General features: G+C 41.3%; 2 protein-coding genes across 3 annotated transcripts; both read right to left on the bottom strand.

Moving 5' to 3' along the window:
* Positions 1-734: 734 nt before the first annotated feature.
* Positions 735-6,001, bottom strand: tmem184c (transmembrane protein 184C). The gene is made up of 10 exons (XM_035175001.2): positions 5,383-6,001; positions 4,392-4,522; positions 4,270-4,306; positions 3,897-4,102; positions 2,931-3,005; positions 2,722-2,815; positions 2,247-2,359; positions 2,039-2,138; positions 1,711-1,882; positions 735-1,599 (listed from the first exon to the last, which is right to left on the bottom strand). Exons 1-10 carry the CDS (start codon positions 5,506-5,508, stop codon positions 1,289-1,291), a joined length of 1,365 nt encoding a protein of 454 aa, XP_035030892.1. The 5' UTR covers positions 5,509-6,001; the 3' UTR covers positions 735-1,288.
* Positions 6,002-11,105: 5,104 nt separating this feature from the next.
* Positions 11,106-22,541, bottom strand: ednraa (endothelin receptor type Aa). 2 transcript variants are annotated; one of them, XM_035180336.2, is made up of 8 exons: positions 22,217-22,541; positions 20,712-21,245; positions 18,247-18,374; positions 15,943-16,141; positions 14,127-14,279; positions 13,780-13,913; positions 13,564-13,672; positions 11,106-13,085 (listed from the first exon to the last, which is right to left on the bottom strand). In XM_035180336.2, exons 2-8 carry the CDS (start codon positions 21,186-21,188, stop codon positions 12,948-12,950), a joined length of 1,338 nt encoding a protein of 445 aa, XP_035036227.1. In that variant the 5' UTR covers positions 21,189-21,245; positions 22,217-22,541; the 3' UTR covers positions 11,106-12,947. The 2 variants fall into 2 exon arrangements, with proteins under 2 accessions (XP_035036227.1, XP_035036236.1); XM_035180345.2 differs by lacking the exon at positions 22,217-22,541 and adding an exon at positions 21,886-22,201.
* Positions 22,542-23,502: the final 961 nt, after the last annotated feature.

The raw sequence follows: 23,502 nt of genomic DNA, 5'->3' as shown, positions 1-23,502 counted from the left end.
TTCCATGGGCACATAGAACAAGACGTCTGTCTATGCAGTAGAGCATTGATAGGAATTTTACTAGAATGTGCTTGATTGTACAGTTTCATGCTGAATATGTATATTGTATTAATACTTGGACTGTACTCCTAGTATCTAATAAAACCCATAGGTAGATACATGTGTAATGATGTCACACTGTTATGATGGTTTCAGTTTCAGTAGAAAGCTCAAAACCTTTCTTTTCCCACCGATAAAGTTAAATCTTGACTGTGATAACTTAGTCACTCTCCCGTTGATTGCTTCTGTCTGGGTAATAAGCAACAAAAATTGTCTGGCGGTGTTGAGCCACCAAAACAGCTTCCATGTGCTTTGACATTGATTCCACTTGTTTGCCATCAGTTCATTGCATTTTGTTCAACAAAGTCTTTCATTTCTGTTCACGTCAAAACATTCAGTACCTGCTCAGCATCTCTATACTTTCACAAAAGCATGATTGGATGCAATATTGGATGATTGGGTTGGTAAGTTGTTTCTGAACTACTGATCTTATTTGCAATTCTCTGTGTTTGGCCGTTGTAACGGCTGTCTTTCAGTTCAGGTGTTGGCGTGGTGATGTTAATGTGGCGTTGTGTCACAGGCTGCGATAATGTGTTTTGGAGCTTTGACGGGAGGGGAATGTATAACCCTTGCTTTAAATTTCACTCTAATGTTTATACACTTATTTATTCAGATTTTTTTCTTTAACTTCTCCGTGTTCTGTACACATAATGTGCTTTAGTCTTCAGACATAATGTGAAGGTAACATTTGTCTTTTACAAGTTGCATATTTCTGTTTATCATCTGTCACATTTTGAGATTGTAACATGAAAGCACTGACACGTAGAAACATGCTTCACTTGGGACTTCAGGAGGTTTCATGTAGACTCTCACCTTAAGGAGCACAACAACACAGACCGGGCTCTTTGGGACACGTGATAAAACAGACCAACCAGTCTCTCCCAATAAAAGTGGATAAAAACCATTCTGGCATAGCTTGCTGAGGCATAATAATATGCAAACTGGCTAAAATGCTTGTTACCTACAAATCATTAAGCCATAACTCCACTGAACATTCACGGAGCTGTCACTGGCAGAGAGGTCCATCTAGCTTTGCCTTTGCTGGCAAACGTCTACAACTACTTGGCGGCTGTGCCCTTTGCTGTTGAATCAGTAACGTAATGTCTGCAGGAAAATGGCACGGCGTTAATTGGGTCCTGCCCAACCATGTCTGGTAGAGTCTGTTGGTGACATCAGCTCTGATGTTGGGCTAAGTGATCACAATGAGATCTGCCTCCGCCGGGTCTATGCTTTGGTCGGTCCTGTCTTCTTCCTGGGTGTCTTCAGGTCGAGCTTCATACCCTTCGTCCCATGGGGCGGTGCTGAGCCCAGCGGGAGCCGACCGAGAGTGCGGCGTGAGGGTTCTCCCCAGGCCCTGGTACTGACCGTTGGGCGACACTGGGTTGGATGCCGCCTCGGTGATGGCATCTTGGGAGCCCGACGAGAGCAAGCCAGATCGCTCGCCGTCATTCTCCGCCTCGCCGAAGTAAGACTTCCTTGGACGACCCAGAACTGTTCTCCCTGTCAATGACGACCAAAAAAAAATGTCTGTACAGTCTTCTCAATGTTGGACAACAGGCCAGATATATTTACAAAGCTGTGAAAATACACGAGTAGCCAGAAGGCACTTACCAACATTGCGGACTTGTTCAGAAATGTCTGCTCTGACATCAGATATGTCCCACATTGCCATGAAAGAGTCAAAGCACGAGCCCTCCTCAGCCTCCTGGATGTAAGGCTTGTAAGTGAAGCTGTAGTGATGGGCAATAGCTGCCAGAAACATCTCCACACATATGATGAAATCCTGAAGGAAACAGGACAGTTGTAGTGTTGTAATTAGGAAGTAAAAACCAAACTCGGATATCAACTCGTGTGAAAAGAAAAAAAGTTTCCCATTATTCCATTTCCTTACAAAAACTTAAAAATTACCTCTTTTTCAACTACACAAGATTTTGCCCACCTGCAATCCAGTAGCAACAGCCTCCACATTGTTCCATTCCCATGTACGGTCCTTGGAAATGATGCCCACTTTCACCAGCAAAGCAATGAACACGGCTTGCCTGAGAGTTCACAAAGAAAGTCGTCACATCACGACCTGACACAAAATCTGCATTTCTTTAAAGAAATTATAAGTTTTTTAATAGGTTTTAAGAGAAACAAGTAATTACCAGAAAGAGACAAACACCACCATTTTCACACACAGGAATTTGCCCACTGGTTTGATTGGACCCAGCTCCTCCCTCAGGGCTCTGTAGAACAGCACCAGGCAGTACATGGCAAACTAGATCAAGAGATGAAAGACAAAACATCAGACTACTCACATTTGTTATATACAGCCTCCTAATGTACAGTTCTATATAGTCCCATAACAACTAGAATAGGCCCAACAAAAAGAGTCGGGAAAAGATCCATGTTTATTGCTTAGGAAATTTATGACATTTTTCCAGATGCACAACAAAATTTGATCAATTCTTTCTTGGCCCATGTCCCATCCTTCAACCAAGTTTTGTGGAAATTTGATCAGGACTTTTTTTCATGATCCTGCTGACAAACAAACAAACAAACCAACAGACAAACAACAAACAAACAGAGGTGAAAACACAACCACCTTGTCCGGAGGTAAAAAGACGGTTTCATTATTACCAGTTGTGACATATTGTTGAAGATGACCAGGTACGTCCAAGCATTTGTGGAACTGAAATTTCCTTCATCGTACACTCCACACAGCTCACAGATTCTAGGAGGAAGAATAAAAAGCCACAACCGACATCAATACAAATTAAATGAACAAAAATACTTTCGTTTGAATTCAAGAGTTAAATTAAGTGCAGTGAACATCCGAGTTTACTTACAAGGCAATCACCGTTGTGACAGGTCTTACGACTGTGTACTGTAACACTCCCAATTTGCATCTCAACAGTAAAACCCTGCAGAACAAACATGTGACTTGAGTTAGAAAGTATTGGTCTAACAAGATTTAAGTTGAAATCAGTAAAGATCTATTGATCAAATACACAAAACACTAATGGTCATAAGAAATATGGTAAATTTGAGACACGTGAGTGAAATGAAAACATTTAAACAATCAACTGTGGAATTTTCCTCAAGAACTTTTTCAGTCATGAGCTTTGAAATCCACGTGCTAAATGCCACACTGCTCTAAAGGGTTAGAAATGACAGGGGGAGCTTTATAAAATAAATATATTTAATAGATGAGACTAATGCTGATGACCTTCAAGAAACTGTTAAATGTTTGTTCTCCTTTAGTTTTTAACAAACAAACTGATTCTTGTGTAAAAAAGGAGAAGGAAAAATCTCCAGACAGAATGAACTACACACAGGCACGTTAACCAATTACTGATGTTGCCAGACTGCGGCTAATTTAAAGCTGGTGACTCTCATTGATTTGTTTCCTTCAAGAAAAAAAACCCCCATTCATCTCAACATTTGAACATTTCTGTGCCTTGAGACAAAGACGAACAAACAGCCGCAGAAGAAATAAAATAATCACTTCCTATCTCTTAGTCACTCTCATTGTTTCTGAACTTTAAAACCAAAACCTCATTGAAATCAAGTTATACCTGATGGGGTAATGTTGTATTCCCTCAGGTTGAAAGAAAGACTAATAATAAAACTGATAATTCCACGACATTATTGAGAAGTAAATCCGATCTCTTCATACGAGCAGTCTAACAGGGCACTAATATAAAAGGAGAACATTTAGTAGCATCCAGTTTAGTGTAAAATGTGCCCACATGGATGTTTGTATGTAAATGAATCCTCACTGTAAAAGTGGTTTTATTCTAAAGAGAACTTACTCTCCCATCGGCCATGGCGGGCAGCAGCAGAGAGGAGGCAGGTGTTTCTGCTGCTCCTGAACCTCCAGCATCAGCACCAGGCTCGGGTACTGGTTTTCCAGGTAGTTGAGCAGGAAGGTCATGAAGTTGTAGATGACGTAGGCCTCATAGCATTCTCTGCATGTGTCCACATAGATCGCTATACTGGGGTATTTCAGTGCAAGCCACTGAGAAAGAAAAAGCGTGATCACAGGGAGAGAAGTGAAAATATTACATTTTCAAGTAACACATTGCATAAAGCAACATTCTCTCAGTGTTGCTACTTGAGGTCAAGTCTCAGCAGAAATGATTGGTGATTTGGTGAATGGGTTCGAGTATAAAATATACAACTTACACTGTCCAAGCTGTAGATTGGGACCATCCATAATATTCTATAAAAAACATGAAAACACGTGCATTAAAAAAAAGTCTGTTTCTGTTTCTGATCATTGCAGACGTGCTTGTTGACATCTTTACCTGATGATAGGTTTCTGAAGCTCGGGTTGAGTGTAGTGAACCAGATGCTGAAGAATGCCCCATAATGATATGGGTATGGTCATGAAGACAAATATCCCAGCAATGAACCATGCTTTGTTGTGTGTGCTAACCTGCCATTACATGGAGAGAAACAGTCAACACGTTAATGTGAGGCTGTGCACCTCCAGCACTTTGACCACCCAGATTCTACCAAAAATTATATCAAGAAAATAAATAAAGGCTTTTCTATTCTATTCAATATTTTCATATCAGTCGAAACTGATAATTATCACGATAAAGACAGTTTTTGCTCCTGAGTGAATGTTGTGGGTGTAAACTCTTCTCTCAAAGCAGAGAATGACAAATACAAACAGAAAAAAACATTTCACAAATCTGAGAAACATCAATTATGTGTTATACTTCCTCAATGTATAAGCATTATATCAATATATATTGGACTAAGGTTAACTTTTTATTGAAGAAGATTGTATCGTGTTAATTGTTTATAGTGTTTTATTTACCAGCCCTATGTATATGTGCGTCATGGGTGGAAGTGGTACTCAGATCATTGTGTCCTAAATAAAACTGCAATGTCCTGGACACAAATATGTATTTGAAGGAATAGTAAAGCGTTATTAGCAGAATGTACTCTACTGCGTCCGCGGTACAATTAGTGTGGTTAAAGTTGATTAGGCCCATTTATGTTGCCCTGGAAACCTGTGTTGTTTGAGAGACAAACAAAATGAATAAGAACATTAAGATTTCAATGTCATTTAAAGCTTGGAAAGACGTGTAGGATCATTCCTATGAATGCTTTAACTGTATTTAAGTACATTTTAGTTACATTTAACCTCGTAAATCTCTCTCGGGATCAATATAGTATGTATCTGTCTATCTATCTGTCTGTCTGTCTGTCTGTCTGTTGATCCAACAGGGCTCCCTGCAGAGGAAACAACATGTACATCACATCCACTGACAGCTGGAGACTGACCGCAGACTTCTGCAGCTCCCAGATGCACAGTGGCAGGACCACCAGCAGCAGCAGGATGTACAGGACGACGACCAGCGGCCGGATCCACCTCCTCCAGTTCCCGCAGGAACACGGTATGTTGCACATCGAGGCCTCCGGAGCTGGCCCGAGGCTCGGCGGCACGAACAACAACTTCTTCTTCGCTGGTCTGGAAGGACCCTGCTAACGCGGCTCGTTAGCTTCGCATCACAGTCACACTTCCCACAGATCACCGGGACCTAGAACCACCGCTTCCCTGTTTAAAGAATGTGCGTTACCTCGTCCTCCGGAGTTAAGTTTCATTCATGGAGACGATGTAACCGCTCGTGTGACTCGGTTTCACTAAGCTAGGCTGCTAACTGCTAGCTGGTCAGCTGTTCGACTCCATGTAAACAAACACAGGCGATGACCCGCGGCGGCGGAAGCGTCGAGTCTCTCAGTATCTAACACCGGCTGATAAAACACTAGTCTGACACATGACCTAACTTCCTACACACAAGTTTAGTCTTTTAGATTCAAGCCTTTGTTTGCGTTTGAGGGCAAAAGTTTCCAGAAAACTAATTCCTGTTGACTTGCTACTTCCTGTTATTCGCAACCAAGTCCCGCCCACATCTGCTTCTTCCTTGGTGTTAATTGGCGGTTGGTAAAGGTCCGCCCGTATTCTTGAAGCTGATTGGTTTGTTGGGAGGACGTTGACCAATAGGCAAACAGAGTGGCTTGTCTTCCACTTTGACGTCATACACCGGAAGTTGGGTTGCTCTGCATCTCCATTGAGAACAACAACTAAGAAGTTAAATAACTTCAACTCTTTCCCCTGAAGCTGCTGATTAAACATTTCCTCCTTTACACATGCAGCTTTTATGTTTTTGTCTTTGTATATTTACACATATGCATATTTGCCCCTCATATTTTCATCATATGTTTTTATTCTATATGTACAAATACCATGTGTTTACAACGTTACACCTGATGTCAAGGTCAATTTTATTGTAAATTATTCCATATTTACAAGACAAGGACAGGATTGAAATGCTGTTTCTCTCGTAGACAGAACATATGAGTACGCAACATATTACGTATTCAAAACATAGTACACAGTACGACATACATGCAGTCATAAGGCACATGGTGGATAGGGTGAGAGTAGTGCAAACCAGAATAGTGCAAAAATAGATTGAGAGTGCAGAAATACTTGATGGTAAGTAATGTAATGTACACCTACCAGATGGAGTAAATAGCAACAGTTGTAGTATGATAAAAGCATTTACAGTAAAAAAGGTGAAATTACTACAGAAAGTGACAGGTGCATGTTTCCATCAAAAACCTTCAGTAACAGTTCTTGTTGTTTGGAGGTAGGGGGTGGGTGATGTAGGAGGGTGGGTGGGGTGGTGGTGCCAGAATGGTCCTAGGGTGGGGAGGGGGGTGATTGTCTGTGTATATATCTGTTTTTCAATTTAAAAAAAATGCATTCTTATTGATCATAATAAATGCACGTCACAGAGACCGTGCTTTCGCCACCAGATGGCAATGTAAATTAACAATTACTGTGAAACCAATCCAAACATCAGTTGTAGTAGCAGACAGTGGGTGGAAAAACGACAGGAGCAGGTTGTTTCTCAAACTGTCTCAGACCTCATGGCCTTTTGTTTGGTCTGTTTATGAAGCAGAGTTTTCTCATGGCCGACATTTCATATCAGAAAAAGCACATGTGTACTTTGATGATGGCTGTTGTTTGTGCTGACTCACTCTGTAATGTAATCTAATGCTTTTAATACTACCTGTGTTACAGCAATGAAAATGCACACTGTGAAAAAGGGCCTCTTTTTTAGGGCGTTTTGCTATTTGCGAACAAACGCTGTATTTCCCATTTGCCTCAATCAAGAGGAAAATCGAGGAGTCTCTCACCGTCTAAAAACGTGTCACGTGAAGATTTGTTAGGAAAATGCCATGTTTGACTTTTCAATGAGTCTTTATTGATATCATCCAGAGGTTGTCACCCTTTGTTTCCGTTTGTTTGTTTGTTAGCAAGATTACCCCAAAAACTCAGATTTCAATCAACCTTGGTGGAAGGCTGGAACGTGGGCGAAGAAAAAACCATCAAATTTTAATGTTGATCCGGACAAAGGGACGGATCAAAGATTTATTTTTTGTCACTTTTTCTTCGCCATTGTGAGATAGGTTGTTTTTTCACAAATATCCCCAGGTAGTAATTCATGGGTCTTGATGGCAAATCTTACATATTTAGGGGACTGATATCTGAGTGTGTGCAATTTGGGGCCTCTTGATTGAATTTAAGGGCGTTGGCGGAGGTATGTGTTCTACTGAATGCCACTTTAGTTTTTTACATTCAAAAGATATGTGTCTATATTTACATTTACTTGTCTCTGTTGAGACTGAACTACAAGACACTAAATAATAAATCAATTTCGTGATTCTGCTGCCTTGTTTACATTTAACCTCAACAGCGATGTCCAGAAGTCTTGATCATGTTTTACATTTAAAAAATGAATCCTATCAATAATAAGGTCCAGAGCTGGATTTTTACTGATCCTCAAACTGAAATAATCATCATACCCTTACAATGACCCACAGTTCACTTATCTCAATTTTGCGCTGGTTTCCCAGGCGTGCGCAATATTTTCTTTCATTTAAATTAACAATTGAACTGAAAAGAATCACGCACGAGTATGTCTGTGTGTCTCCCTGCGAAATGACGGGAGGCAGAACTTTCCTTTCTATTGCACCATGTCTCTACTGCCCCACAGTCACAGAAATCACCGGTTGTTGCAGGACAGATTGTTCATGAATTTTGAATTGATCCTTTTGGCTTTTATGAATAAGAAATGGTCTTTGCCACAAGTCGTGCAAGCGAGTGTCATGGTGGATAGCTTGGAGGGGTTGCCATGCAAAGTGGCATACAGGGTACAACCATGTTAAGGCAGGGTAGATAAACATATGCTGTGTTTGATCAGCGCCAAAACACATTTTAGAATAACGGATGTGGCGTCCATCGCTTCTGCTAAATCACAGCCCAAAACCGTAGGGGGAAGCAGCTCGTACCGCATGTGCCTCACAGGAAAAGATGAGCAGAATGGATCGGTCGGAGGAACAATAATAATCAATGCACAAGAAAAGAAGAGACATCGAGTCTGATTCCCGAGATATAATGTATCAGCCAAAGTGCACCTCCTCTGTCAGGGTAATACACAAGTGTGCGATTGTTCAACAATGACTTATTTATCTTAATACGTCTGCCATAGGCTTCTGTGTCAGGAAATGTTCAGACTCACTGAGGGCTGTTCACTTCAGTTCATCTGCTCCTGAACAACACCGCGAGTGGAGATGGGGTTGAAGAAGCTCAAAGTCAAACAGCATCGACAGGGAAAATAGGAGTCGTAGTTTTACAACATGTCCCTCTGAGCCTCTTTAAAGGAGCAGGATGGTAATATTCTAGATTTTTTACTATCAATAAACCAGAATTGAATTGACAAGTATTACCTGCTTATCTAAAGTTTAATACAACTGAATCCTTTGTATAAAACACATGAGTGAGTGTTTCAATTGAGTGACAAATTATTTTCATACCATGTTGCACTACAGGCATGATAACAACTATATTTTGAATTGATTCCATGTAATGTATACATGTAAATAAATGTAATATAAAACATGGCGCCTCAAATCTGTGGCTGAAAATAGTCCCCAACAAACAGAGTATTTGATCCAGTTTGACTTACATGTTTTAAATCTACCAATACCCATCTAATATGAGGAATAACTTTTTTGAACTAAACTATTTGGGACCTGTTTTATGATTTATATCAGTGTTTGTATCTGTTGACAATATCAAGAATATTGAATAAAATCCACCTCATCAAGTATATGTCATAACAAAAGTACTGCAATAAGTCTCACTAGGGACCTGAGCTGCTGAGCCGGGGCTGTAAACTTATACCTTATCTGGCCTGATTGTTAATTTGATGAAGCAAATTATGAATTTAATAACAAGCACTACATTATGAAAGCCCCTCAGCTTGTCTGCTGCTCTGTGTTTCCTGTCGGCAGAGGCTGGACCCGATGGCCTCATGTGCACCATGTGTCAAGGCCAGAAAAGCAGCCAGCTCAGCTGAGATCTGCTCTTCTCACGCAGGCCTGTAGCTTTTCAGCTGTTGTGGCTTTTTGTGCTTACCCTCACTCATCCACTCTCTACCGTGTGCATCACATTTTTTTCTGCAATTCTTGTAGTTAAATTGGTGTAAATATATTTATTATTCAGCATACTTGTATGTTTTTGCAAAAGTCTGAGGGTATAAGCGACTTATCACTCACACATAAGTGAGTTTTATGTTACCATCTAATGCTTGGCAGGAAAGCTAATATTTTATTTCACTATTTATTTTTCAGATTTGAACAGAGTGGTTTAAACTGAACATGTTAGTTATTATTTATTTATTTTTGTCTCTTGGAATTGAATGAATGTTGTAACACATATTCCACATTAAATAGAATAGGATAGCAAAGTGGGAAATGAAAAAGGGGTAAGGAAACATATTTTGATCCTCTCTGAAAATATCTGCATGACAATGACTGGCATCAGAAAGACTTTGAAATTCAAGACTTTTCTTTATTTCTAAACGTGAGTATTTGAGCAGGACATCTTGTGACGCAGCCTCCCTTGTCTTTGCCTCGGACACTTGGTTTTTGACATACTTAGAGAATCAATAAACAAATCTGAGTGAGCTCCGCACTGAGGAGCACTTTGGAGCCACGAGAGCCTCTTATTTGTTTTCAAGCTTTATTCAATTCACTGCTGGCAAGAAAAAAAGGTTCCCACCAAATTCCACAGCAATAAAACCTGCCTCTTCCTCACTTCCTCTCACACACTCGGATTGTTCACTTCCCAGCAACACATGGATGTTTTCCCATTATGTTTCATTTGAATGTTATTACGTGTTTTGCTTCATTTTCATCCTCCGTGTCATTAAACTGTGAAATGTTGTATTTTATCATGTTTTGACCCAATCAGTGATTTCATTTGAGGAACATGAAACAGTTTCATGAAGTTTATGACCTGGCTGAGATTTATCACCAACCAGCTGATACAAATAACAGGCCTTAGTCAGATAAAGACGTGGTTGCTACAATTTGCTGTTGGTCTTGGGTGTTTCTCAGCTTTGTGAATGGAATTACATGGTCCTGGTAATTGTCTCTTTTTGAGTTAGCCGATGCAAAAAAAGTGTAAAATAAAAGCTTGTTCCATTAAAGAAAGTGGAAATGTGTTTGTGTCGCATTAAATAAAGTTCCACTGCCATTAAAACTACTACATTTTCAGCAATCGCTTACTTTAATGACCATCATGACATCGTATGTAAGCAAAACATGCACAAACAATCCCGTCACATCAAAGCTGAGACTCGAAACGGAGTTAAGTAAAGGTCGAACTCTTGTTTCCTCGATGCTCTTTTGGAAACACAGATGCGAAGTGGGTTCGTATCAAATTCCCACCGTCCGAGCTGGTCACATCCTCTGCGCTGACATTCGCAACCCTGAGGGCTCAGTTGCCAAGCAGGTCACAGTGAGCGTCAAATCACTCCCAGACGCCTTTTTCTCAAAGACGCAGATGAAAAACAGAGGGGGCCCCCAGTGGCTTTTCCGGAGAGAGCGACGTTTGTGTGCGACGGTAAAATTAACCTCTTTGTTCACAGTGGAGATGGAAAATGGATTTATTGGTACAAGCAGCAGCACTAACACGCGGTTTACATGTTAAATCAAAGGCAACAAACACATATGAGTTCCATCTTCCACAGAGTAATGTATGTGTAACGTATGTATATGTTGAGGGATAGTGGTAAAATAACACGGTACAGATATCACTTGGTCTTATGTACACAAGTGTGCAAAAGTGGAACACACACACACACACACACACACACACACACACACACACACACACACACGTTCAAACACACACAGGTTTACATGTATTCACATATCAAACAGTATAAGGCAGTATAGTTGAACATGATTGCCACACAAAGAACACTTATGATTTCCTGTACGTACTTTCTTAAACGAGTGGAGGAGATTGACATCGCTCTCATTTCTGCAGGTTAAATACAATGCTACGGCTAGCAGCAAGTTAGCTTAGCTTATTTCAGCTGGGAAATAACTGCAGTCAGCCAAGATATAGACATAAACCCCACGAATAGTGATCGGGTCAGGCTTACATAAAGCTGTAACTAATTACTAAGTGATTACATTAATAGTTACTTAAAGGTTCAGTGTGTAGAATTTAGTGACATCTAGTGGTGAAGTTGCAGGTTGCAGCTGAATCCCCTTCACCTCACCGTCCACAATTTAGATGAAACACACTTGTGAAAACATCACCAGGATTATTTTATATTCAATTTCTGTCAATAGATCCTTTTCAACTAAATCTTACACGCTGAACCTTTTAGTGTAAATGTATTTTGGTCGCCCCCTCTGTACAAGTACACAAAGTTTTTGTATGGATCCAATAAGGGAGGTACATCGACTTAAACAAATGTTGTTTGGCTAGCAGTTTCCCTCTGCTATCAGTCGTTATGCTAAGCTAACTAGCTGACGTAACTTAATATTCAACACAAAGACATGAAAGTCTCTTTGCAAGAAAGCGAATAATCATGTTGCCAAAATGTCAGACTATTCCTTTAACATTCGGAGTCTCTACCACCACCATTAAAAGTCATCTGCCTCTGTTATTACATCATTGTCTGGATCAAATACTTATCATTACAGCAATATAACACTTTATAAAAGTGGACACTATACATATATATATATTCCATGGCTTATACATGCACATTAGCCTATTGTTGTATAGTAAAATTCACAGTGCTATTAAAAAGGTCATTCCTGTCCATTTTTGGTGAATGGTGATATCAGACCTGTCATAACGCATTACTCCATATTTATCATTTGCTTGACCTGTGCTACAAAAATACAGAGTTGTACCTTATCTGCTCCAAAAACAGTCCTGCACTTTTTCTAATTTTGTGCCAGTGAACTGTTTTCGATCATATTCTGACACTAGACGTATTTCCAACAAGTCTTCCAGCCGGAACAAGCGTAGGTGGCCGGATGTCGTTCGTCCCAAACAGAGGTCTCCTGGACCTTCTTCTTCAAAGTCGTAATAATACATATGCAGTCATGCTTATGGAATGGTCACGACACGGTTAGGTTAAAGAAAAGTTGATGGTTATTCCTTATGGTTGGAGGACCTTTGGCCTCGCGGTTACAATAATAAACATGTGAAGTTGAAAAACAATGGATAGAAGAAACAATCCTGACCAAGCAAAGGTCCATCGTGTGAAGGTCTTGTGTTTTTCTGGCTCCATCCGTCCAAAAAGTTGCATAGAAATGAAAATTCATTGTCCCCCATTCAGGCTCATAAGTTGCGTCAGTGGTCCGAAGGATGTTGACTGAAAAAGTACTTTTTTCTTAACTGGTTGAAAAGCTTCTTGGGGTTTTTGAAAAGCTTGAAAATAGTCCTCAGGTGAGCGAGTGATTCAGTTGCTGTCTTTCCTGATGCTGCGGTCGCTGTACAGGTTGTTGGGCTCGGGGCTCTTACACTGGATACTGGTGCCGTTCATGGGTCCGATGCTGCTCAGCTGGTTGTCAGAGTAACACCAGCAGCACAAACATGACTTGAAGAACATGCGAAGAGAAAAAAAAGAAAGTTAAATTTTAAAGGAAAAGTTTCGGGAAATACATTATATTTCATTTTCGTTCTTGTTGGGAGTTCGATGAGAAGATGGATACCACTCACTCATCCATTAAAATGGTTACTTGTAGGTTTTTCTTTTGACTCCCCCCCCCACCTCCCTCCCACAACTTGTGTAACGTACAAACTTGAGACATGGTTTATCTCCAGCTCAGGTCCCTTTGACAGATATTTGCAGTGTGACCTCTGCCAGTAAACTGAATACATAAATCAAAGAGCTGCTTTTACATGGAATGCCATCACAGCCTCTGAGTCATGGACCATAGCCCGAGTTCACTGTTTTCTTTACTGGCCAGAATAAATCCGAAGGCTTATTAAGAATGTGTGTGTGTGTGTGGTCGTGTGTGTGTGTGTTTGTGTTACATGCGCTCATGTCCCTCTGTTGTAGGGAAGTACTATACCTTGAAGCAGTTTTTAAACTTCTTGCTCACAAAGTAGAGGATAATGGGGTTTATGCAGGAGTTGATGGTTGCAAGGTTGATACCGAGGTAATCCAGGACCAGCAGGAAACTGTGAAAAGAACATTTAAAAACACTGATTATACTTATTCTTATTCTACATCAGGTGTCATATCTTGTACATTTGAGTTGAAGAGCGTTGTGTTACCAGTAACTCACCTGAGCAGCTCACAGCGCGACTTATCATACTGGGAGTAAACCGTCCTCTTTAGGATCCTGCTGAGGTGCAGTGGGAACCAGCAGAGGGCAAAGATGAGGACGAGGCAGAAGACAGCTTTGGCCACTTCCCTCCTCTGGTGAGGAAATGAAAAGAGCAAATATAATGAAGTTTGCATAATGGAGAGTTAGAAGGTTATTGATTACACACTTAGCCGGTGTGTATCCATTTTACACATCGCAAGTGTTAATGTCCTTTTTGTTGGACTTAACACTTGACACAATTTTGTTTCTCAGAGTTAAAAGCTTATCAGGGTTTTCATCGTCCTTTAGAAGCTGTAGCGTCCCACCTGTTTGAGGTGCTCACTCAGAGCGATCCGCAGGCTGCCGTTCCTGTGGTTGAGCATCTCGCTGGTCATCAGAGTGTAAAAGACTGCGGTGCAGGCGAGCGGGACACAGAAGTAGAAGCCAAACAACCACCAGTCCTTTGCATCCTTGTAAAACTACAGGGACAAGCACATGTGACACAGTAAATCACATTAAATTGGAATAAAAACACAAATTACAGTGTAAGTGATGCCCCCCACACATCCTCTGAAATGCCCAATCCTCTTCTTCCATAAAACTCCTCCACCTGCCCTGCATCTCACTTTAAGACCTCTTCTGACCCAATAAAACCTTCTCTTCCTTTTCTGTAATTGACAACTTCCCACAAATGACTCCTCTTGCACCTACATCTTTTGTAGGGAGTGTTTTCTCTCCACAGATGCCAAAGTGCTGCTCATTGTGGGAATTTTAAGGTCTTGACTTTATTATGTTATGATTCGGCCCTTAAAATTGAACTGAACTGAACACATCTTATTATAATTCATTCTTCTTTCAGCCATGGATTTGTTTTTATGAAGCACTTTGTAACCTTGTTTAGATAAGTGCTATACAAATAAAGTTATTATTATTATTATAACATCTGTCTGTGGAGGCAGGAACTCTCTATAAAATCTGTCAATAGCTACTGATGTAAGGTAAAACTCAGACATCATATGTGATGCTGGAAGTAGGCGTGAACATGAAATGATCGGACTTGGCCTTCATCCTAGAATCTGCTTTTGTAATTGAACCTGACCGGGACCTAAACCACTACCAGACTACCCCTGTACTCCAGTGCCATTGAAGTCTATGTGAATACTTCACATGTTCTGAAAACTGACTGGTTTTAATTGGCCTTTGTACGTTTGATGAGGACATCTGGATTTCTTTGCTTAGTAACTATACGCTCTAAAAAACAGCACAATTTCCAAACCACACATTGTGACTGAACCTTTTTACACAAGTTAAATCTTAAGCAAAAACACAAATCCAAAGTTAGCTGATGAAGCTGAATAAAACTGGTGAGAAAATCTAGTGAAGTAAAAATAAATACACTATTTAATTTCAATCAAATAATACTGTTAGGAGGCTTACGTTTCTAAAGACATGTTTATCTAATGCAGAGACATTTAGGACAGATTGGGCCGGTGGAGTGCATATGGAATAGATGTGCACATGTGGCTCAGCTCCAGGCCTCAGATTTCAGGGGGGTAATTGCACGTGGCCTGCTATCAATTATGTGCTCGGAGGATGTTAAAAAGGCCACCGACTCTACGAGAGAGTAAATAGACCCAGTTGATTTCTTAGAGGGGACACTCCCCTTCGAAACCCCTCTTAGTGTCAAATTCTGAACTCAGGGCTTGAAAGGTGAATTTGGGCCGGAGTGACACATCTTGAAATAATCTAAATTTCTTTTTTTTAAATAGTTATGGCCCTATCAGGAAATGTTACAGGTGATTGCTTTTGCTGTCATATAGAGACTCTAAAAGTATATGGCCCTATAACCATAATAGCACATCAGCGTGCCAGCCTGCCATTAAAAACACTCAGAACAAACAACGCATGCTTTTAAGATGATGGAAATATTCAGCTGAACGTGCAATTTCACTTGAAGTCCTCCTCATGCAGCTGGGGTTCCTATCTCATCAGTCCTGTAATGTTCTGTCTCTTTACTCCAAGAATCAACGACTGTTCTGAGGTGTACTTTGACACAATGTACTGCACAGCACATCATGGTCTGAATACAGGCAAAACAATGACTCGTATAAAACAACTGTCGGAGTGAGGACGTGAGCGTACCGTCAGAAAATCAGTTGTGGGTTTCATCATGCAGGTGTGTATGGTTTGATTCCTGTAGTTGAAGGTGTGCATGTCGAACACCATAGCCTCGGGTACCGCCAGGATGAACGACAGCAGCCAGATGGACATGATCTCAATGACGGTGAACAGAGGGATGCCCACGCCCTGCACTCTGCTCCAGGAAGCCACGGCTCTGTACCTGTGAGACAGAGAAATGAACATTCAGTGTCTCAGTACATAATAGACAGTGTGAGGATTACCGGAAAGTGTGAACGAAATTACCCACTAATCACTATTTAGTCCACTTTATAGTGAGTTCGAAATTGGTCCGAAAGTTCAAACCTTCTAAAGAAACGTTTTCAAACTGCAAACAAACTTATCCATGGAGAGATCAGCTCTTGTGGTCGGACTGAAGTTTGGTCTGTGGGACCAACTCCTGATATATTAAGTCTGAAGGTCCAGACCAAACAAGGAAGGTGTGAAAGTGTCATAAATGGATCAGATGAATAAGACTGGAGGCTTTTGAGTTAATGCAGTAAATATAATTTTTTTTGATTTTAAAGCATAAAACACAATATGTTATTACCATGATATTAATATGACGTGAATAAAGAGACCCTTTAATTAATGAGAACCAGTCTACAACAGCTCACTTGCTTCCAGCTTGCTTCTCCAACTTTAAACACAAACCAGTAAACCCATCATTTTTCTTCGTGTCTCTTGACTGACAAAGCAAACATCATTTCCCACAAACAAACACAGCAAACTGCTCAGTCAGCAAAGCATATCAAAATGTTAAGAATTAATGACGAGAGATGATCAATTGTTTATTTTAAATATCTAATATTTATATTTCTGTGAAGCCTCCAAACAGACTGGCCCGTGTTGGCAGAGAGGTCTGTGTTGGCTTGTGTTTCCCGTGCACTCGGTACTTGTTTGCCTGTTTGTTTCTTTAATGGAAACCACTTGTCGAAATGTTTTAGTAAAATCCCGCATCAAGATTTTATGGCAAAAACAATATATTTTTCATGACACATTTGAATTTCTCTGTCGAACAACATGGCGGCATTTATATTTTACTAAGTGGTAATGTATCCACCTTTTTTCTCTTCCTCCAACGTTGAAAAGATGCAAAAGAGTCTCACAGGCAGAGATATATGCTATATACACATTTCCTGGAAAGGTGTGCTCTTGAACGCAGCTCTGCAGCTCTGCAGCCTTCTTCTTCTCCTCTCTAATAGAGGTCATTACATCACTGCAGGGTTGAATCTGAGCATAAAAGAAGGAGCCTCTTATCTCTAAAGTTGTGTCTGGTGCACAAAGTGAGATGCCACTGAACTTCAGCACTTCACCGTGATTATTTATTCATTAGGGAAATTCTATTAAGGCGCTATTAAAAAAAATTTGGCTTGTCATGATACTTGCTATCGAGATGGAGTTTTTAATATTAAGTTCATATGGGTAGAGCGTCCACTTTCTATCATACACTTAATGTTGACCATAAAAAAGTACCGCTAAACAATTAAGGAACAGATCTTAAAGGAAAAGCAGCAACAGATACTGAGGCAACACACACACGAGAACTAACTTTCCAATGAATAATCACAATTGTTATTGATCTTCGTTGTTTCCTGGAAATAAGATATTCATAATTTCTTTTTGTACGAACCAACCTCATAAGCAAAATGATATTAGACAAAAACAGTTGTGAGACATAACAATCCGAAGCGAGTCTCTCTCTCTCTCTCTCTCTCTCTCTCTCTCTCTCTCCTGAGACTGGATTGAATTGGCAGGGCTCGTTGGCTGAATCAGACTTGTTTAATTTTCTTTCCAGTGATTTGACTGGACTGCCTCCTTTAGTGTAATCAAATCTGCTTTTGTAACCGGGAAAAAAAGAATAATCTTTTTTTTCCTCAAACATGCAAAAAAAACCCATGTAACTAAAGTGGAAGCTGCCTCCTTAAGGAGAATGGGAAATCTGATATAATGTTAGTTATAGAGAATTATTGAAATCCCTAAAAACTACTTTAACAGGCGTGATTAAATATGTGATACTCATTCCTATCCGTGCAATTTCATGCCTAACGTGCATCTCATCTCACCTTATCTTATCTTATCTTATCTTATCTTATCTTATCTTATCTTATCTTATCTTAAACACCACAGACGTCTGTACAAAACCCATCATAGTGTTCTTGGAGCAAGAGTTTTGCTGGAACCTAACTTGTGTATTAAAACCCTTTAAGCCTTTACAGCTCTTCCTGTGACTGGTGGTGAAGCAGTGTGGAGGATGTGGCCACTGACCTGTCCACGCTGAGGGCGCACAGGTTGAGCACAGTGATGCCCACAGAGGCTTTCTGCAGGAAGGGCACCAGCTTGCACAGCCACAGGCCGACAATGCTGTAGTCAAATGGCCAACGTGACGCCAGGAGCTGGAGGAAAAACAACAACAACATCATGTTCGAGTCAACACTTTGATCATTGATCTTTCACATTCATGTCATTACCTCTGTCAAGGAAGTTATGTTTTCAATGGCGTTTGTTTGTTGGTTTGTGGTTATTGGCAAAAGGAAGAAAACATTACATTTTGGTGTAGATCCAGATCAGGGGCTTTTTTCACGTTCTTTAACACTGTGAGATCCTTCAATATTGCCGTTGATTTCTCTGGATATTATAAATAAAAATTTGGATTTAGTGAGTGTAAATGTGATTTCATAAGGAGACTGTTGGGCCTTGGTGGAGTTTAATGTTCGACTGAGTGACACTTTCTCTTTAAATCACTGGTTGGGTTAGTTGATGCATCACTACAATGTCAATTATTTTAATGAAGTAGTGAAAGATTTCTGATTATTAATCTCTCTCTTCATGTTGACCTTTTAAACTGATGTTACTGTGGACTGAGGCACGTCTCAACATCATCTTAACGTCATTGAGTATTCAGTTGGACATGGACCCTATGGAGCAACTTTGACCAACTTCTGCTGACATTTCCCATTTCCTGCAAACGTAAAGCTCTCAAAACCTGCAACTAAACTTGAATGATAATGAGTCCCCATATTGTCACTAGTATCTAAGAGCCACTTCCACTGCCTCTCATTATATTACTTCCTTAGTGAAATAAGTCAAGGCCATGTGAGTGGAGGTTTTTGTTTTGCGTCAGAGCGGCCTTGGCAACTTTCCTTCAAAAGGACACAACCTGCGTTGATCAAGTGTCTCTGGGCCGAACCCAAAGGAAGAACTTTACGGTGCTTCCTGGCCCTATTATGTTTACCCGTGCAGTTTCCCAGTTTCCCAGGAGGTCAGAAGAGGAGCCCACGTCATTGTTTTTAGAGTATAAGTAGCAGATTATTTTTGGAAACACTGTCGCTGCCCTGAGGAAGTGAACAGGAGGCTTGGGGATGGTTGCAGCGTTGTAGACGTGGCTCTTTCTTTGTTTGTGCACAAACTGTTGCCCCAGTAAGGTGTCTGTTTCCTCTTTGCACATGTGCAGCTGGAACTTCAAAGTCACCGTGGCCTCAAAGTCCCCCACTTAATTTTAACCAGGTGGCGTTCTCATTGTTATGCTGTGAAATGGAGTCCCATAATGAACTCACAACATCAGGTTGACTGATCACTGTATTTAGCAATCACTGTTGATTACTCCACAAAGCGTGACACTGGTTACTGGTGTGAATCAACACAAGACGGGAACCCTGAGAATAATATTTCATCATTAGATACAATTATTATTTAAAAGGAAAAATCTGTGGTGAAGTAAAACGAAATCATTTCTGATTGTGGTTGAAGCTGTTCGTAAACACCGGATTGAAAAAGATTACCTTTCGTATAGAGGTTGGTTTTTTTATCTGCGTTTGTTTGTTTTCTTTGTTACCAGGATTAAAACCACTAGATGGATTGTCTTGAAACTTGGTGGAAGGTTGCGTTGTTGTTCAGGGAATCAACCATTACATTTTGGTGAGGATCCAAATCAGGGGGCGGATCCTTTTTTCTTTTTTTACTTTCTTTTACATCGCGAGATGGGTGTTTTTCAACATTTTCACCAATTTCCAAGGAAAGGATTAATGGATCTTGATAAGAAAATCAGAGATGTTGAGGGGACTGATATTTATGAATGTGGGCAATTTAAATGTGGTTTCATTAGGGTGTAGGCTTTTCTCAAATAGGGTTAGAAAGCTGTAACTACCTCCAATGTGTAGCTGAGAAACATAATGGGGCCTTAGCTATAATGCTTGGTTTAATTCAAGCATTCTGTTGGGCCTTGATGAAGGAATACGCTCTACTGAGTGCAATCCTTGTTCAAACTCATCCTTATGGGCTACCTACGATCGTTTGGGGGTCCAATAAACAACTGAGTCCAAAAACTACTCACATGATTTATCACTTGAGGGGCAGTAGATTATATCTGAAAATAAAACTTCCAGATAAGCGTCTAATGTCTCAGGTCAGCACAAGGCCACTGGCATGTGTGACTACAGCCTTATCCCTTTTGTTTACTCAAGCCGGCCGTATCCCTGCTCCTCTCATCACTAATCTGCTCACACCCCGAAGATAACGCCGTCTGACTGATTACACTTTCACGTCTATTTGTACACTCACTTACACCCCGCCCCCATTTTACCGTCTATAATATCTCACTTTAACTTTGCCTTTCACTTCAATTGTTGCAGCTTTTCACTCTATCAACACAGAGAGACCTGTCGCTCAGCGGCATGGCTGTGAAAGTAAGTAAAACTTCAAGTAAACATGCACAAATGGAGTGGAAACTGTACCTTGTAAACATTGATTGGTATATCAATGAAAATGTAGATGAGGTCCCCCAGTGCTAGGCTGGCAATCAGGGCATTGGGCCCATTCCTCATGCACTTATTGCGGTAAATAATCCTCAGCAGGGTGGCGTTGCCGATCAGGCCGACTGCAAACACTATCACGGAAATTATGGTGTTGATGTACTTAAAGTAGCCCTTAATAGAAGTCATTTGCAGGCACATCGGAGGTTTTATCGGCGTCTTTACGACAGTTTCATTGGCAAAGGCGGATCCCGCCGCTTGCGAATCGGCCCCCACGGCCCGCAGGTGGAGCCCCGGGCCCGTGCTCGGACTGACGGTGCTGTAGGTTCCCCGAGACTGGCGGGTGGAGTGGGCGAGGAGGCCCAGGTCCTTCTCGGCTTGAGCTCTGTTTATCTGGCACATTCCTCTGGCTGCCAAACAGGCCATTAGCACCAACATATGTAGAGCTGCGGTGCCCATTGTGGAACACAGTCAACGCTTTGATTTCACTGATTGGAATGCAGTCCCAGTATATCTCTGGTGAGGAAAGAAAACAAAACGAACAAGAGGAAGAACTGGTTATTTTTCAGAGAACACATGGAAATCCCGCAGCCATCTCATCTCTACTTAAATCCAACCAAAGTGGTGTATTACATGTTAGTTTAAAAAAAGTTTGACAGCGTTACTGTCCCTTTCAAACACTGCGAGCAAGTTTTAAACTTCTTCACGACTTCAAAAAGGTTTTACGGAGGCAGCACAGACGGGAGATGCCGGGACTGGTTACAGTCTGACAGTGAGGACGAGGCATCAGCAAGAGCGCAAAGGGCATCTCCTCCGCTCTCCACTGCTCCTGGAGGATATCAGTACTTCTTTGTGTTACGTCTCCGTCTCAATAATGGTGCAGCTATACAGGGAAGGCTTCATGTGTGCCCGTGCTGCTCCGACCACGAGTCCCATCTGTGGGTTTACAACTGGATGATTTCCTCACTGTTGCATTTTTCCCTCTGTTTCCAATTTAGAGAGGTTTAAAACATGTGGTTTGAAAATAAAGCGCTTTGTCTTGCATGGCTGCAGGGTTGATTTCAAGTAAAAAAATACGCAATGCAAGATTACAGACTATACAAAAAGACAAAATACAGACTTTCCATCTGAATGCTTAGGTTATACATATCTTCACCTTTTACTGCCTCTTATCAGGCTCAAAAAACCAACAAACTTTCTGGACAAAAATCAGAGTAAATCATTCCATGGTGAAGAGCAGATAAAGTTTCAAACTGTCAGATGGATAGTGAAGCCCCTTTTCATCATGTCACAGTGCAGGCAAACTCTTATAGCCCAGAGTTCTTCCTGTTCAAAGTCCCAGCTGTCACCAAGTACACAAAGAACTATTTAGCAGCCAGCCCTTCAAGTAGCATCACAGTTTAGCATCAGCATGACACTGCTGGGATCTGTGACAGCACGCAAACCGATCTGTCCATAAATAATAAATACGTTTGGTTTTCACCTACCGCTTCTAAAATGTCTGCCTGGCCCCCTTGGAAACTGTCAGGCAAACTTTCGGCTGAAGCCCCCAGACATCTGTATCACATCACATGAGTAATTAACGCACTATCAAAGCCGCACGGTATCCCACTTGGTTTGAGCAATGCACCCGTCTGCTCTGAGGTGCCTTCGCATTATGGCTCAGAGTTTCCTGTTGAGAGTTTGCAGTATGTCTGAGTGTGTGTGTGTGTGTGTGTGTGTGAGAGGTTGTGTGTATCCCTGCATGTGTGTGTGTGTGAGTGTGTGTCAGAGCACCAGTGAGACACTTTGACTGGGTGGGATAGTAAATCTCCACCTCCCTTTGGTAACAGACTGGGCCCCCTTTGGAAACAGCACTCCCCCCCCCCACTCTCTCCTCTCTCTGAGGCACCGCCTGCTGACAGTCATCTCAAGGCACTGGAGCACACACACACATATACACACACACACACACACACACACACACACACACACACACACACACACACACACACACACACACACACACACACACACACACAGGGGCATCTGGGAGCCCGACGGCCCCCCCTTCAATCTGCCCTTTTCCTTAAAACCCTCCCACCTTCTCTTCCAGGCCCACTTACATTATGTCTTGTATACATTACATGCAACTGTTTCCTCACACAAGAGGCAGCAGAGGTTTGATCGGAAGGAGGAAAAGCACGAGGCAGCCAAGTGTCCATGTTGCTATGCCGTGTTTCTTTTAATGGTGATGGGAGGGGAGGACCGAGACGGGAAGCAGGAGCGAACCATCAGCCGCCGGTCTTTGCTTTTACAGACCAACCTGAGTGTGGGTGGTCGAAGTGCATCACGCTCCCTAACTGCTGCTGAAGTTCAGATGCTGTAACGGGCTGTGAAATGATGAGAAAAGCCATCCCTTTAAATGACCAGATATACATTATCACTGTAAAAAAAAACAACACTAACAAAACACACTTAAATAGAGACACGTCCCTGACAGCTCGGTGCTCCGTGAGATGACGAAAAACCCAAGTGAGGAGAGAAGACGGTCGAGTGTCCAGAAAGAGGAGTGCTTCTACATTACTGTCCATTATGGATTCCAAAATGGACCATTTATCATGAAGTGCACTAAGAGCAGGAAGAGGGGCCATGAGAGCCGCTCATCCTCGGTCTTTCCCACCGACAAAGAGCCGACGCAGCAGCTGCTTAAAGGGGAAAACCACTCAATTAAGATATTCATGTTCTATTCCTGTCCACGAATGACAGAGAACATATTTGTTGAGAAAGAAAA

The sequence above is a fragment of the Hippoglossus stenolepis genome, chromosome 2 (genome assembly GCF_022539355.2).
Source record: "Hippoglossus stenolepis isolate QCI-W04-F060 chromosome 2, HSTE1.2, whole genome shotgun sequence".
In the NCBI taxonomy this organism is placed as follows: Eukaryota; Metazoa; Chordata; class Actinopteri; order Pleuronectiformes; family Pleuronectidae; genus Hippoglossus; species Hippoglossus stenolepis.
This window is presented reverse-complemented; position numbering and strand designations above follow the sequence as displayed.